General features: G+C 55.8%; 4 protein-coding genes across 4 annotated transcripts; 2 read left to right on the plus strand and 2 right to left on the minus strand.

Moving 5' to 3' along the window:
- Window positions 1–1,735: 1,735 nt before the first annotated feature.
- On the plus strand, window positions 1,736–4,176 carry W97_01370 (uncharacterized protein; the record flags this gene model as incomplete). Its single annotated transcript, XM_007779278.1, has 3 exons — window positions 1,736–1,746; window positions 1,841–3,687; window positions 3,737–4,176. 3 exons carry the CDS (start codon window positions 1,736–1,738, stop codon window positions 4,174–4,176), a joined length of 2,298 nt encoding a protein of 765 aa, XP_007777468.1.
- Window positions 4,177–5,694: 1,518 nt separating this feature from the next.
- On the minus strand, window positions 5,695–7,719 carry W97_01371 (uncharacterized protein; the record flags this gene model as incomplete). Its single annotated transcript, XM_007779279.1, has 2 exons — window positions 5,695–7,440; window positions 7,639–7,719. 2 exons carry the CDS (start codon window positions 7,717–7,719, stop codon window positions 5,695–5,697), a joined length of 1,827 nt encoding a protein of 608 aa, XP_007777469.1.
- Window positions 7,720–8,620: 901 nt separating this feature from the next.
- On the minus strand, window positions 8,621–10,209 carry W97_01372 (elongation factor EF-1 gamma subunit; the record flags this gene model as incomplete). The annotated part of the gene is made up of 4 exons (XM_007779280.1): window positions 8,621–8,907; window positions 8,961–9,710; window positions 9,915–10,104; window positions 10,180–10,209. 4 exons carry the CDS (start codon window positions 10,207–10,209, stop codon window positions 8,621–8,623), a joined length of 1,257 nt encoding a protein of 418 aa, XP_007777470.1.
- Window positions 10,210–10,442: 233 nt separating this feature from the next.
- Window positions 10,443–11,585, plus strand: W97_01373 (uncharacterized protein; the record flags this gene model as incomplete). The annotated part of the gene is made up of 2 exons (XM_007779281.1): window positions 10,443–11,322; window positions 11,494–11,585. The coding sequence occupies 2 exons, from the start codon at window positions 10,443–10,445 to the stop codon at window positions 11,583–11,585; spliced, it is 972 nt and encodes a 323-aa protein (XP_007777471.1).
- Between the last annotated feature and the right edge of the window lie 667 nt (window positions 11,586–12,252).

Consider the following 12,252-nt stretch of genomic DNA (forward strand, 5'->3'; position numbering starts at 1 on the left):
CATCAGCCAGCCCCCAGGCAACGTCGACCAATGTCTTGGAGCGGAAGAGCCGCAAGAGGGCGATGCGGTCGGCTTAGCACGATACGGTGCAGTAGCCGAGCGACGGCGGCTGCAGTGGAATGCAAGAATTTGCGTACCATTGCAGCTGCCCAGCTGGGATGATGGCGTACCTTGCAGATGAGCGCCGATCCTCATCGGTGCACAAACGTGGGGCCAGCCTTTTTTGACATTAGCCCCTCTTGCGTTAAGGGGTCTTGCCGCGCACACGACAGCTTCCTCAGCACTTCATGATGGACTCGACAGCGTTCTTCTCTATTAGCGACGCCCCGCATAGAAGACTGCTTAGGCTGGCCAATGCGGGCCTTGACCGGAGGCCAGCGAGCTTAAAGCTGAAGCAGAGGGGCATCAGCCGGCGATGACTCAGAAGGTGAGGATTTAGGGCGGCTGTCAAAACCACTGTCAAAAGCCAGTCGTGGCCTCCATTGGCCGCAATATGCGACCTCGCTTCCTGGCCGGTCTATGATTGGCGAATAGCAGACATTAAGCTTGATCCTGGCAGCTTCTGCCCCGGCACAGCGGACACGGCGATAGGGCATTTCGAGCTGGGCCAAGCAGGTGGAGAGAACACCACCGCCGTTGACGTCTAGACACTCGCCATCCGTTCGACGCTATCGAGGGAACAGCAGTTCAGGAGTGCACACGGGCGTCCGCACCAGACCTATCTTGAGCAGATGGATGTTTGCTTTACCTGCACGCATAGCTGTGGTAATGCTGGTGGAGCTGGCCGGCCGGTAGCCTAGAAATGCAATTCCTCGCCAACGCTTGTGAAATTCCTTGCCTTTAGCTAACCCTCGTTGTCCTGCCGCCTCACCACTTATGCTAGGGAGAGTGTAATTCCATGAATCCATCTCCGCCGAGGCCAAGGCCGGTAATGCCGTTCTACCTTATTCTCTGTACCTTGCACCTCGCCTGACCGGCCACTACCGACGGTCATCCCAACATCATCGTCCCCGCCAGCATGCTCTGCTTAGCACCGCAGACGGTGTAGGCTCCTGCTGGACTCTCTTCGGCCAAGCCAAGCCTCAGGAGGACTTCACTGTACCTCCAACCCTCACCGTCCGTCAATTGCGTGCATTGGTACCTACTCCACCTCTCCTACTACCCTTGGTCCTTGCTCCCCTCCGCTCGTTCTCAGGGCGGGTTCTGCTTACGTTTAAGCGGACCGCTTCATACAAGCCCGAATTGAAGCTTGAAGTTCTAACAGTTGTTGCTGCACAGACACACATTCCTCGGTCAGCAGTGGGGACCATACGCAGAAGTTTTCTGCTCCCCTGTCAGCCCTCGACCTCGAGACCACCAAAAGGCCATCGTGTGCAAGCTACGTCTCCATAGCTTTGAGACGTACCTCACATGTGCCCATCCTACATGTGCTCGAGCTCTTATCCAACCGTCCTACCCTGCATCCGCCCGTCCTCGTCACCTCTCATCGGAAGCCTACATTGATACCCAAGGGTTCTGGAGCAATCGGTTAGGAGTATCACTCCATTGCTATGAATCTGGAGCAACACATATATGGGTATGGTATCCTTGTCACGTTGCTTGCGTGCCTCCTGTTTGTGCAACCAAGGATGCCTTATGTTCCGCAGTTGGCATGTGGAAAGTGTTCGGTAGCTCTGTCGTTACTCGCTCAGAGTGTTTCATTCAACATCGATGTCTTCAAGACCCCTCAATCGAGATGGACCTGCCGTTCGTATACAGGCACCTGTGCAGATCCTATGTCTTTTCTGTCCTCGCCAACTTTATAGTGGTCCATACCGGCTGACATCCTATCTCGGCACAGAGCTCCTGATTGGCATCTACCAAGCCCCTCTTCAACACCGAGGTCGGCTGCCTACGACACTAACTTCCTCCAAACGCCGAAACCAGCGTCCTTCCACTCTACCTTTATAGACGGCTTCTCAACCCCACAAGTTGGTGGGCACCATACACCAGCGCAGACCCCTGTCGATTTTCAGCCAACCTCCGTCTCTCGACCTGGCAGTTCATATAGTCAGAAGGGCCCTACGCCAGGCGATCCCGCGTTCCATGTCAATTACTTCTCGCCGCATCAACATCTAGGTCTGCCGCCTGTTGAACCATCTCGGCGGCTGTCATCCTCACCAGGTCCGGCTCAAAAAAGGAGCTCCAGTGCCGGCTCGCACGGGCCATTGACCGCCTCAAGCAAACTCATCACGTCTGCGATGGATCCATCCCAGATGCACACGCCGCCCCCCACAAGACATTCTTCCTCTCGCAGACAGCCTGGACAGACGCAAAATGCGAACCTTACAACGCCTTCCACGATACTCTCACGGAGAATTGATGCCCCTCCCGCACATAATGCAACTCCTGGGGATGGCTTCAATACACAAACTCCTCTAGGATTCTCCAGTCTGCAGTTCTCTCCCGAGTTGTATCAGTTCAGCAATCCTGGCCCTATGACAGCGCCAGTGTTTCATCAGCCTCGGCTGTACTTTGGACAAACCAGCAGTGGAGACATGATGAACATGGACATGTCGTTCTCTCCTGGGGACCCTTTTGGCCCGATGACACAAACCGGGGGTGGCATGCAGAATTGGCAAGGCTTCAGTACTATGGCTAATGTACCGAATCCGTCACTGCAGCCTAGCATGATGGACAGTTCGTTTGGTCAATCGTCTGGAGCCTGGATGGCTAGCAGCATGAGCCTAGCCAACCCGCCAATCCCAACTCAGCAAAGTCCCCAAGTGTCGACCCCTTCCGGCGTGGATCCCAGCTTGCTCTTCAGTTTTGCAAACGCGAATGAGCTTGCGCAGCATGTCAATCAGAACACGATACAATACAATGCATATCAGGACTCAAGACAAGCTCCTGAGCAACAGACTCGGGAGTTCAATAGAGGAAAGGGCCCTGCACGCAGTGGAAGTTTGCAACACTCGCGTACCAGCACAGCATCCTCGTCTGAACCTATACAAAGCGTGACAAGACCTGGAGTGCAGCGTAGCAATACCGACAGCCGTATTTCAAGATACCGACCTTCGACAGCCGACCCTCAAAACCCTACAGGCTACAATATCCCGCGGAGGTCGTCGCCCCTCAAGAGACAAACACAGGCGTCTCTTACTGCCATACCTGAGACTGCCAAGCCACGTGCACGAACTCGCTTGGTCATTGATGAGGACGGCCGTGCTCGTACGGAGGTAGTACACGACGATGACGAGCCGACACAAAGCAAAGCCATGCGAAGTTTTTCTTCGGTTCAGCTCGACGATGACAGTGATACCGAATCCGACGGAAGCACTCATGTGCCAAGCCAGAACAACTCCTTTGCTTTTGAGCCACCAAAGCGGCGGACATCAAAACATGCACGAACCGACAGCGACTCTCCTCGCTCAAACTCCTTCAAGATACCCCGATCATCATCATCACTCGCACTCAGAGCTGATTCTTTAGGCGCCGCGCGGACTGATTTTGCTGACGTCCCTGGCCAAGGCGTTCGTCGAACCCAAACCAATGTTCCTCGGAGGAAGTCCAGCATCACCAGCCTAACGGGCTCATTTGGTGGAGGAGACTCTCGCCGACCGCAGGCCGTATCGACTGCTAGCCATGCGGATGGAGATGCTCACAGCGCCCTGAGGAGGGTTGTGGAGGGCCGGCAGAGAGTACAAGGTGCGATGGCATCCTAGCTGTGATTGCCACCTTACTGACAACGTCGCAGAAAGAAGTCCCGCCAAGATACTGGAAGACCACAACCAGCGTTGGGCGCAGGCCTCGGCGGATCTGATGAGGGTCGGCACCGGCCAGCATTTCCCGTTCGATCCTTTCTCCAGCAACAGCAGCACTTCGCCGACCTCACTCACTGAACATGATATTACCACGCCGTCTACCGATCGGAGCAGCGTCTCGAATGAAGGCACACGATGTCTGTGCAATTCCACAGATGGAGACGGTCAGTTGATGATCCAGTGCGAGTCGTGCACCAAGTGGCTGCATGTCCGCTGTGTTGGCCTGAACAGCCAGAATCTGCCCCCGGTCTACATCTGCATCTTCTGCACCGGACGGACGCCTGCTGTACGAGGTGGCCGTGTCCGAGAACCAGTGCGGAATCTCTCGCAGTATATGTCACCGCTTAACCACAAGTCTGGCTACCGCCGGTGATCACTCTTGCCCTCGTCTTGGATGAATTTGGTCCAGCCCTTCCACATAGTTCATGTTTTGGTATCCGCTCTGATCTCCCTTTTGCGTCTCAATGCGACCCTGCTGCCAAAGTCCGATTCGAGCTTCCCGCAGCAGTGCAAGATACCCTTGTGCTCGATCAGTGCCACCATTTTTCTATATCGTCATCTGTTGCAGCATCACCATGTTACTGCACCTCTTCTTGGATCTAGCGACCTCGAGCATCACCTTTCCTTGGCATTGTACACCCCAGCATCGTCGGCGTTCTGCTTGGTAGTCTTTTTTTCTCTACTGCTTTCCCTTTCTGCCGATGCCTTCGACAAAAAGCCCGGTCCTCCCTCGTCGCCGTTCCCTTCGCAAATTTCCTCGACAGCAACACTGCGTCCATCTCTCTTAGGCATCTCTTGGCATGTTGGACTTCGTCTGGTACGCGGTCAAGCAGCCACCGTTAGTGTGTCAGTCATTCGTTGGGCGGATAGCGATGCTGTGGTCCCATTTTTCCCTACTGGTAATGTGGGTTGGATAATGCGTATTGGATAATGAATCTTTGTATATACAATAGGACGAGGGAAACGAGACGGATTCCGAAGCGGCGAATAAGATCTTGTGTTCGATCTCGTTCGGGAAAAAAAATTCCCGTGATTATGCTGGCTCAGGGTAAGTTGGAAGGGGGGCAGTGAAGTGTACTGCACAGACGCAACAGCCCCTGCCGCCGAGTCAACCGTACCTATCCACGCCACGCCCCTCGTGTCTAACCCACGCCATCTACTCAATGACGGCCCTCTGTCCCCCCACCAACATGCACTGCTGCAGGTATGGACGCCAAGCCCCGCGCACGATTCTCGGTGCGCGAACTGCTAAAGATGTCGTAATGTTGAGGCTTTTGTAATACTGCATGGGTTAGCGGCGGACGATGCGCAGAAGACTAAGATGCGTCTGAGGCATCTGACGAAGCGGAGGTGGCAGGCGCTGAGGAAGCTGGTTCAGCGCGTGGGCATCATGGTGGGAGAGAGCAGTGTATAGCACGAGCAGCCGGGGAGGGAAGGTGCGGTAAGTGAAGGGTCCTCAGCTACTGCAGGAATGTCACGGGCAGACAAGCATACAGAGGTGGGGGGTGTCGAGTTAGGGGACAGCAGGAAGTTTGGAAACGTCGAAGCAGAGGCTTCGATCGTAATATAGTACAGCCGGGATGGGAGAGCAAAAAAATGCGTCGGAACCGGTTGAGATTGACGAAACGCCGGATATCAAGAGAGACACTCCCGATCGCAACACTCCAGCTCATGCTCTCCTCGTTCCACAACCGTTATAAGGCCACCAACACAAGAAGGAAGCGGAAACCCTACTGGAGTAAGAGACAATTTCCCCTGCCAATTTGAGGCTGCCGAAATGTGGAAACTGCATGCACCCACTGTCCAGACAACCACCTGTTCATCAACAACAAGAGTACAGCGCACTAAAACGGCCACCTCAGATCCAACCCAGCCACCTAAACTACCCACCTCAGAAAAGATACGACGCCCCACTCTTCGAAACCACAAACTCGCAACCCAGCCCTTTCCCCTCCTCCGCAGCCTCCGCCTCGTGCTCTAGCAACTGCGCCAAGATACTCTCCCCGACCAGCGGCCCATCCATGAACGTATCCTTGACGTGTATAATCACAACCTTGAGCCCCTTGAGCGGGTTCTCCATCTTCGCCTGCGGCTCCGCCGACAGCGAAAACGTCGTCGTGCGCAGCGGCGTCGGGGTCGACAGGTTCGGCAGGCGCGGCGCGTGCACGGCGTCCATCGGGTCGCGCATGAGCTCCTCGTCCGGCGTGCGCGCTGTGCCGATCGTTGCGGCTGGCCCGCCGCCACCGCCGTCCGCAAAGTGCTCCATGGGGTTGAGCACGGTCCTTGCGCGCTGCGGCCGCGCGCTGCGCCGCAGTCCCTCGTCTTCCGCCGCGCTGGACGCAGCACCGTTCCCCACGCCTGGCCCCAGACTCGCGCGCTTGCGCTTGCGGCTCTCGTGCCGCTGGGCCTTTTCGCGCTCGAGCTCTTTCTTCGCGTGCCGCACCATGTCGGCCAGGACCTGGAGTTCCTGGATCAGGTGGCGAGGTGCCAGGTGGCCGAAGAGGATGGCGTCGCCCTGGCTGTCGTTGTAGCTGCACTCTATGAAGATGCCTGCAAGGATGCCGGCGGCGATCTTGGGCGCGGCGGTCGCCCAGACGACGTGGTTCCTGGGCGATAGGGAGAGCGTGTCTGGCTCCACGTCGCCGAAGATGAGGACTTCTTTCGAGGTTGGGTGCGAGGAGTAGCTGTCGACTTCGGTGCGGATGAAGTAGGCCGTGCTGTCGATGACGCATTGCTCCTTTTCGGGGGGTGCGCCGCCGCCCGCGGATCCGGGAGGGAAGGCTGGCGTGCCGGGCTGGGAGATGGCCGAGAAGGACATCGAGCGGCCTTCGCGTCCGTCTGGGCCGCCGTTGTGCCCGTGGGGATGTGCGTGTGCGTGCGGTTGAGCTGATCCGGGCTCCGGTAGGTACGCGTTGCTTCCTCGGTGCACATGTCCTGGCCCTTTCATACAGTGGCCATGGCTCACTCTGAAGGCTTTGACGCTTAGGTCGTCGCAGACTTCGATGTAGCCCCGTCCATGGCCCTCGCCGAGCGCGACGTTGCCGCCTTCGCTGAGCCGCTGAAAGGTCACGAATCCGACCCCGCCGCCCTCATCAGTCAAGTTGGGCCAGATGACGTCGTTGAAGATGTGGGTTTTGATGGCATTAACGGTGTGGGAAAGTGCGGCTAGACGCTTCGGCCTCGAGGTGTTGTGGAAAGCGGCGGTGTTTATAGCGAAGCCTGAAAGGTGGTCGAGGTGCGGATGTGTAATTAGATATGTTGAGACATGCTCGCGGACCACGTGCACGGCATTGGCACGGGCAGACGCATGCGGAAAGGGAAGGCCGGCAAAAGGACCTGCGGAAAGGGTGGTTATAATTGGCTCTGGCGATACCTCTCTGGAGGTGTCGTCTGAGAGCTCATCGCCAGCTGCAACACCTGCATTGCCTGGGCTACGTGGGCTTCCGTGGGGTGAGTAATGCTTTGGTGGTCGTTTTAGATCTGAGACCAATGGAAAGTCTTTCTGCAATATTCGGGTTATGGCTGCGAGGTGGGTTCCTGCGTCAACGGCCAGTATAGAGCCTTTCGCCCATCCTGATACCGTCGAACGGACAAGAAATGCAGTTACATTGTCTTCATTCGGTCCGCCGCCAGAGCCCTATGCTTGCTGTCAGTATCCGGTGTCATTGCATGCACAGCCCCGATTATAATTGCTCCGATCTCGATGCGAACTGTGTGGATTCACATGTACAGGCGCTGTACAAGCTGTCTACATGCAAGCATCGAAGTGCTGATTTTCAAAGCAACAGTTCATTTCTCAAGAAAGGAAGTCAGACTAACAACAGGGTTAACGTACCAGACATATCACCTGCAGGAACGGTTCAGCAGGCCTTGAGCCCCTCCGAGCCGTTACCGCAGACGCATCATGGTCTTTCATGACAGCACGGCTGCAGCCGGCCGGCGACGAACACGATCCGCCTTATCGGCAGCCCCTTCCTCAGTTCTAGTTTGCGATGTCTCGGATGCGCGGATGCGGTACGGCGGCGGGCCCTTCCGCGGTTGATGTGATGGCCTGGTAACGATATGCCGCTTCCCGTGACTGGGGGTTCTTGGCTCAAACGGAAACGAACTACGACGCGGCCAAGGGAGTGTGTTTCTTTTCTCAATTGCTGCAGGCTGCCTCCGCTATGCGTCTTGTCTTGAGGCTGCGGAACTTCCCGCGCCCGGTAAGGCTCACTGTTTCGAGATGCTGGTAGATGGGTAATGAATTTGAATTCGGGTTGCTAGATGACAGCTAGGGTTCGGGCAGTCGGGCAGTCAGCAAGTCTGGCTCCTTGGGCTTTCGTGACAGATGTGCAGTCCTACACGCGGGCCTCTAGTAAAGTGCGGGTTGATAAGGTTTGTGAGGCTCGCGGTCACAGGCACCGCGTTACATACCTAGGTACAGCAATCTTAGCGTGCGCGCCAGAGGCGTCTGGAACGGACTAAATGGGCGACGATGCTTGGCGGTGCGGCTTATGCTGTAGGCTGCTTTGTGAACCACAACCCCCACAACTCCCACAACTCCTACAACTCCCACAATACAAGCTCTCCAGCTGGGACAGGGTCGGGCGTGCTGTGTCACGACGTGGAAGCGCCTTCTTACATACGAGCGCGAGTGCGTGCTGACAGTGGTTTCGTTGAGTGCTCATGCATTTGCATCACCGTCTATCACGGCCATGGTTTTCATCTATCGTTTCGAATCATGAACGAGCAGTCATCCCAACATGCCTACGCTTGCGTGGCTCATACGATCCCAGCACGATGCACATGGTCAGATTCAACAACCAGGCCCCCATTTACTTGAAGACCTTGCCGTCGGCCCACTCGTACGTCTTGCCGTTGACCTCGATCGGCTTGTCCCACGACCACATGTCCTCAACGAAGGCCTTATCCTCCGGCTTGCTCGGGTCGAGCTTGGTGAACTCGTAGCTCTCGTAATCCGGAGCCACGTCGAAGGCTGGAAGAGCCTCCTGGCCGCGGACGAGGAAAGCGCCGCGGACAACGGAGTCGTTGGCGACGCCGTATACGGAAGCAGCGCCAAAGATGTACTTCCGGCTTGCCTCCAGACGGGCGAAGAAACCACCTGGGCTCACAATCAGCACAGCACTACGATCTCGGAAACACCGTCTGACTCACCAATCAAGTTGGAGGTCATGAAGACCTGGGTAAGCTCGTCGTTGTACTTGTAGTCCACTTGCCATAGGGAGTACTCGTCGAACTTGGCATTCTCCCAGAACCACGGCAGTGCGACTTCGCGCGTCTCCTCGTTCGAGTACTTGCGCTTCCAGTCGTCCAGCACAAACGTCGGCCTGTCAAGCGCCTCAAGAGGGTGCTTCGGCTTTGGCGCGGGTTTGTCCTCCTCTTCCTCCTCATCAGCGGCCTCCTCCTTCTTCGGCTTGGGAGCTTCCTTCTTCTTTTCCTGCTTCTCCTGCTTCGGCGCTTGCTCCTTCTTCGGCGGGACGTTCTTGATCGCCTCGTTGATGAATTCGAGCTTGTCGGCGACAGCAGAGTAGATTTCCTGGTTGTAGACCGTCTCGTACCATCGGGTGACGTTGGGGTTCTCCTCTCTCCACTTCTTGTCGAAGAAGAACTGGAAGCCACGGGAGATGATGGCGACAGCGAAGAGATCGGCAAGAGTCAGCCGCTCGCCAACGAGGTAGGTCTGTACAAGGAGCAGCTCCTCAAGCACATGGATGGCCTTGAGCGCAGCCTTCTGCGAATCCTCCACATTCTTCTTGTTGTATGGGTCGCGGCCAATGAGAGGACGGAACCAGCCGCCTAGAGGCACAAGGATTTCGGTGTTGGCGAAGGACATCCATCGGAGGATGGTGGCATAGTCCTGCTTGGTCTTGCCGAGGAGAGCGGTCTTCTCGTTCTGCGAGGTGACTGTCGGCGGGTTAGCTCCCGAACAGCGTATAGAAACGGATGCGAATGTTTGCGATTGCAAAGAGCACAGAGTGCTTTGGGATCAGAGTGTGAATAATTCTCAACAGGTAGTTTCAGACAGGGATAACTGTACGATAATACGTCTCATCATATGATGCGCGTCGCAAATGGTCTCAGAGTAGCATTCTAAGTCACCGGACTTACCATAGACAGCGATAGCAATGCACTCGGTCAGGATGAAGCCATCCTTGCCCTCGAATGTCGGGACCTTGCCGAGCTTGTTGAGCTTCAAGTAGTCGGTGCTGACGCCCTTGGCAGGCTCGGTGTGCACAATCTCGAGATCAAGGTCGTTCGCCTTAGCTACGGCACGAATGGCCGTCGAGCGCGGATTGCCCTGGAGAAAATGGGGTGTGAGTCAAAAGATCCACCGCAATGTGTCTACTAAGTACGAGAGGCAATCGAAGCTTACCGGGTAGGTGTAAAGCTTGCCGAACGACATGTTTGCTGTGTGACTGTCAATGAGGTCCGGTGTTACTACTGTGATCGAAGTGTTAGGCGTGGACAATGGGGTTGTAGTGGGTGATGCTGCCTCGTTGTCTCGAAACTGTGCGGGAAAAATCCTTAGCGTGCCGAGCCGGGCATGACTAAGCTCAAACTTCACGAAGGGAGCTTCTGCAGCATCAACGACAGCGACAGCATCGACGACGGAGGGCTCGAGTTGGATTGGAAGAAATGAAAGGCGTGGAGCTCTCCACAGGCTTCCAGAGAGCCGTGTGCTCGGTATGCCGCCCTCGACGACCGCGCAGTGATGCCAGCAAGCATCTCGTCAAGCGCATCCGATATCCCGTCTCCTCGGCCTCGTTCTCGACATCCCCCACCAGACGCGCTACGGACCTTACGCCTGCCTCAAACCGTGGCATCGCCGCAGCACCTTTCTCCTTTGGTGGCGACAGCGAGGATTCAGGCCTTCTGAAGAGAGTCCGCGTCGTACCAGCATCGCCGTCCTACTTCAGCGGAAAGCCCGACTTCACCGACAGCCTTCTCAGCCTACAGGCCCTGCTTCGAAAATACCAAACTCTCCCGACCGTACCTGCAGGACAAGCGCCGCGAGTAGCGTGGAAGACATTGGCACAGTTCAGGCTGTCTCTGAGTGAGCCAGTCAAGGCGGCCAAGTACCATAAGATTGTCGAAGTGCTGCACAGACTAAACCACATCCACCCTTCTTTGATGCCGGAGGAAGTTTTGGAGGCATTGCAAAAGCACAAGCGAGACATCAATCCCTTTGAGAACGTGGCGAATCCAAGGTTCATCGACGGGTATGGAAGAGCATGGGGCACTGGAAGGCGAAAAGCGTCGGTGGCTACGGCCTGTGTGGTAGAGGGCGAGGGCGAGGTGCTGGTAAACGGGAAGACATTGACGCAGTTCTTTGGGAGGCTGCATGACCGGGAAAGCGTAATCTGGGCGCTCAAGTCCACACAGCGGATCGACAAGTACAACATCTGGGCGCTCGTCAAGGGTGGAGGAACGACTGGTCAGGCAGAGGCTTTGACATTGGCAGTCGGGAAGGCATTAATGGTACACGAGCCGTTGCTGAAGCCAGCGCTGCGTAGAGGTACGTTGGTCTCTTCATTCGTGTCAAAGATTCTTGGAAAAGTCTGCTATGTTGTCTTCGAGACGATCTTTCTGAACGGGACAAGACGTTCATTTCAGTCCAATATTCAGTCACTTGCCGTGCCTCATTTCTGGCGACGTCTCGATCAAGGCTAACACGCATTCTTTGCAGCCGGCTGCGTCACACGCGATCCTCGGAGGGTTGAAAGGAAGAAACCGGGACACGTCAAAGCACGGAAGATGCCTACTTGGGTCAAGCGGTGATGTGTATATTGTGTATTTATCTTTTTATTTGAACTCACTGCGGACAAGATCCCCGTATCTCGAACAGAACTCTAGCCGTTTCTCTGTTATCGTAGGACCAACAGATTTCATGTTCGTGCACACGTTTGTCGACGACATGGCCATTTTGTGTGCGGTATCGCCCTGACGTTGGACAGCGCCTTAGTGCGCTTGAAGAACTGATGTGGCACTTGTAATTTGTCGACCATCAACACAGGGTAAGGCCAACACCCCATACGCCGGTCCATGTCCGGTCTCCTGTATTGAATAATATCGCCTGAAGATGTTAGAATCAGTGGCGGGTGGTTGCCGTGAAAATTCACAATTTCCGTAGCAGTCTTCCCCCTGGAAGTCTGATCCGCAAGAGCCGGGTCAACTTGCCGTACTCGGGGCTGTCAAAAAGTAGCATGTATCTGCGATGTTTTGGGAACGACATGTTTCGCTCCGACTGTTCCCCTAAGCGTGCGGCATCAGGCAAACAACCAAGAGTGAAAACCGAGTGAGGGCGCTCGCATGACTCCAGTAAGAAACGTCTGAGGTGTGAACGGCTGAAAGCCATAAAATGGTCATTGACCCTGGAGACCTTGTGCAATTACCTACTGTAAGGGCAATGCCTTTCCGCTCGAGGGGGAGCAGCCTCGATCAACTG

This window comes from Coniosporium apollinis (genome assembly GCF_000281105.1).
Source record: "Coniosporium apollinis CBS 100218 chromosome Unknown supercont1.5, whole genome shotgun sequence".
Lineage (NCBI taxonomy): Eukaryota > Fungi > Ascomycota > Dothideomycetes > Coniosporium > Coniosporium apollinis.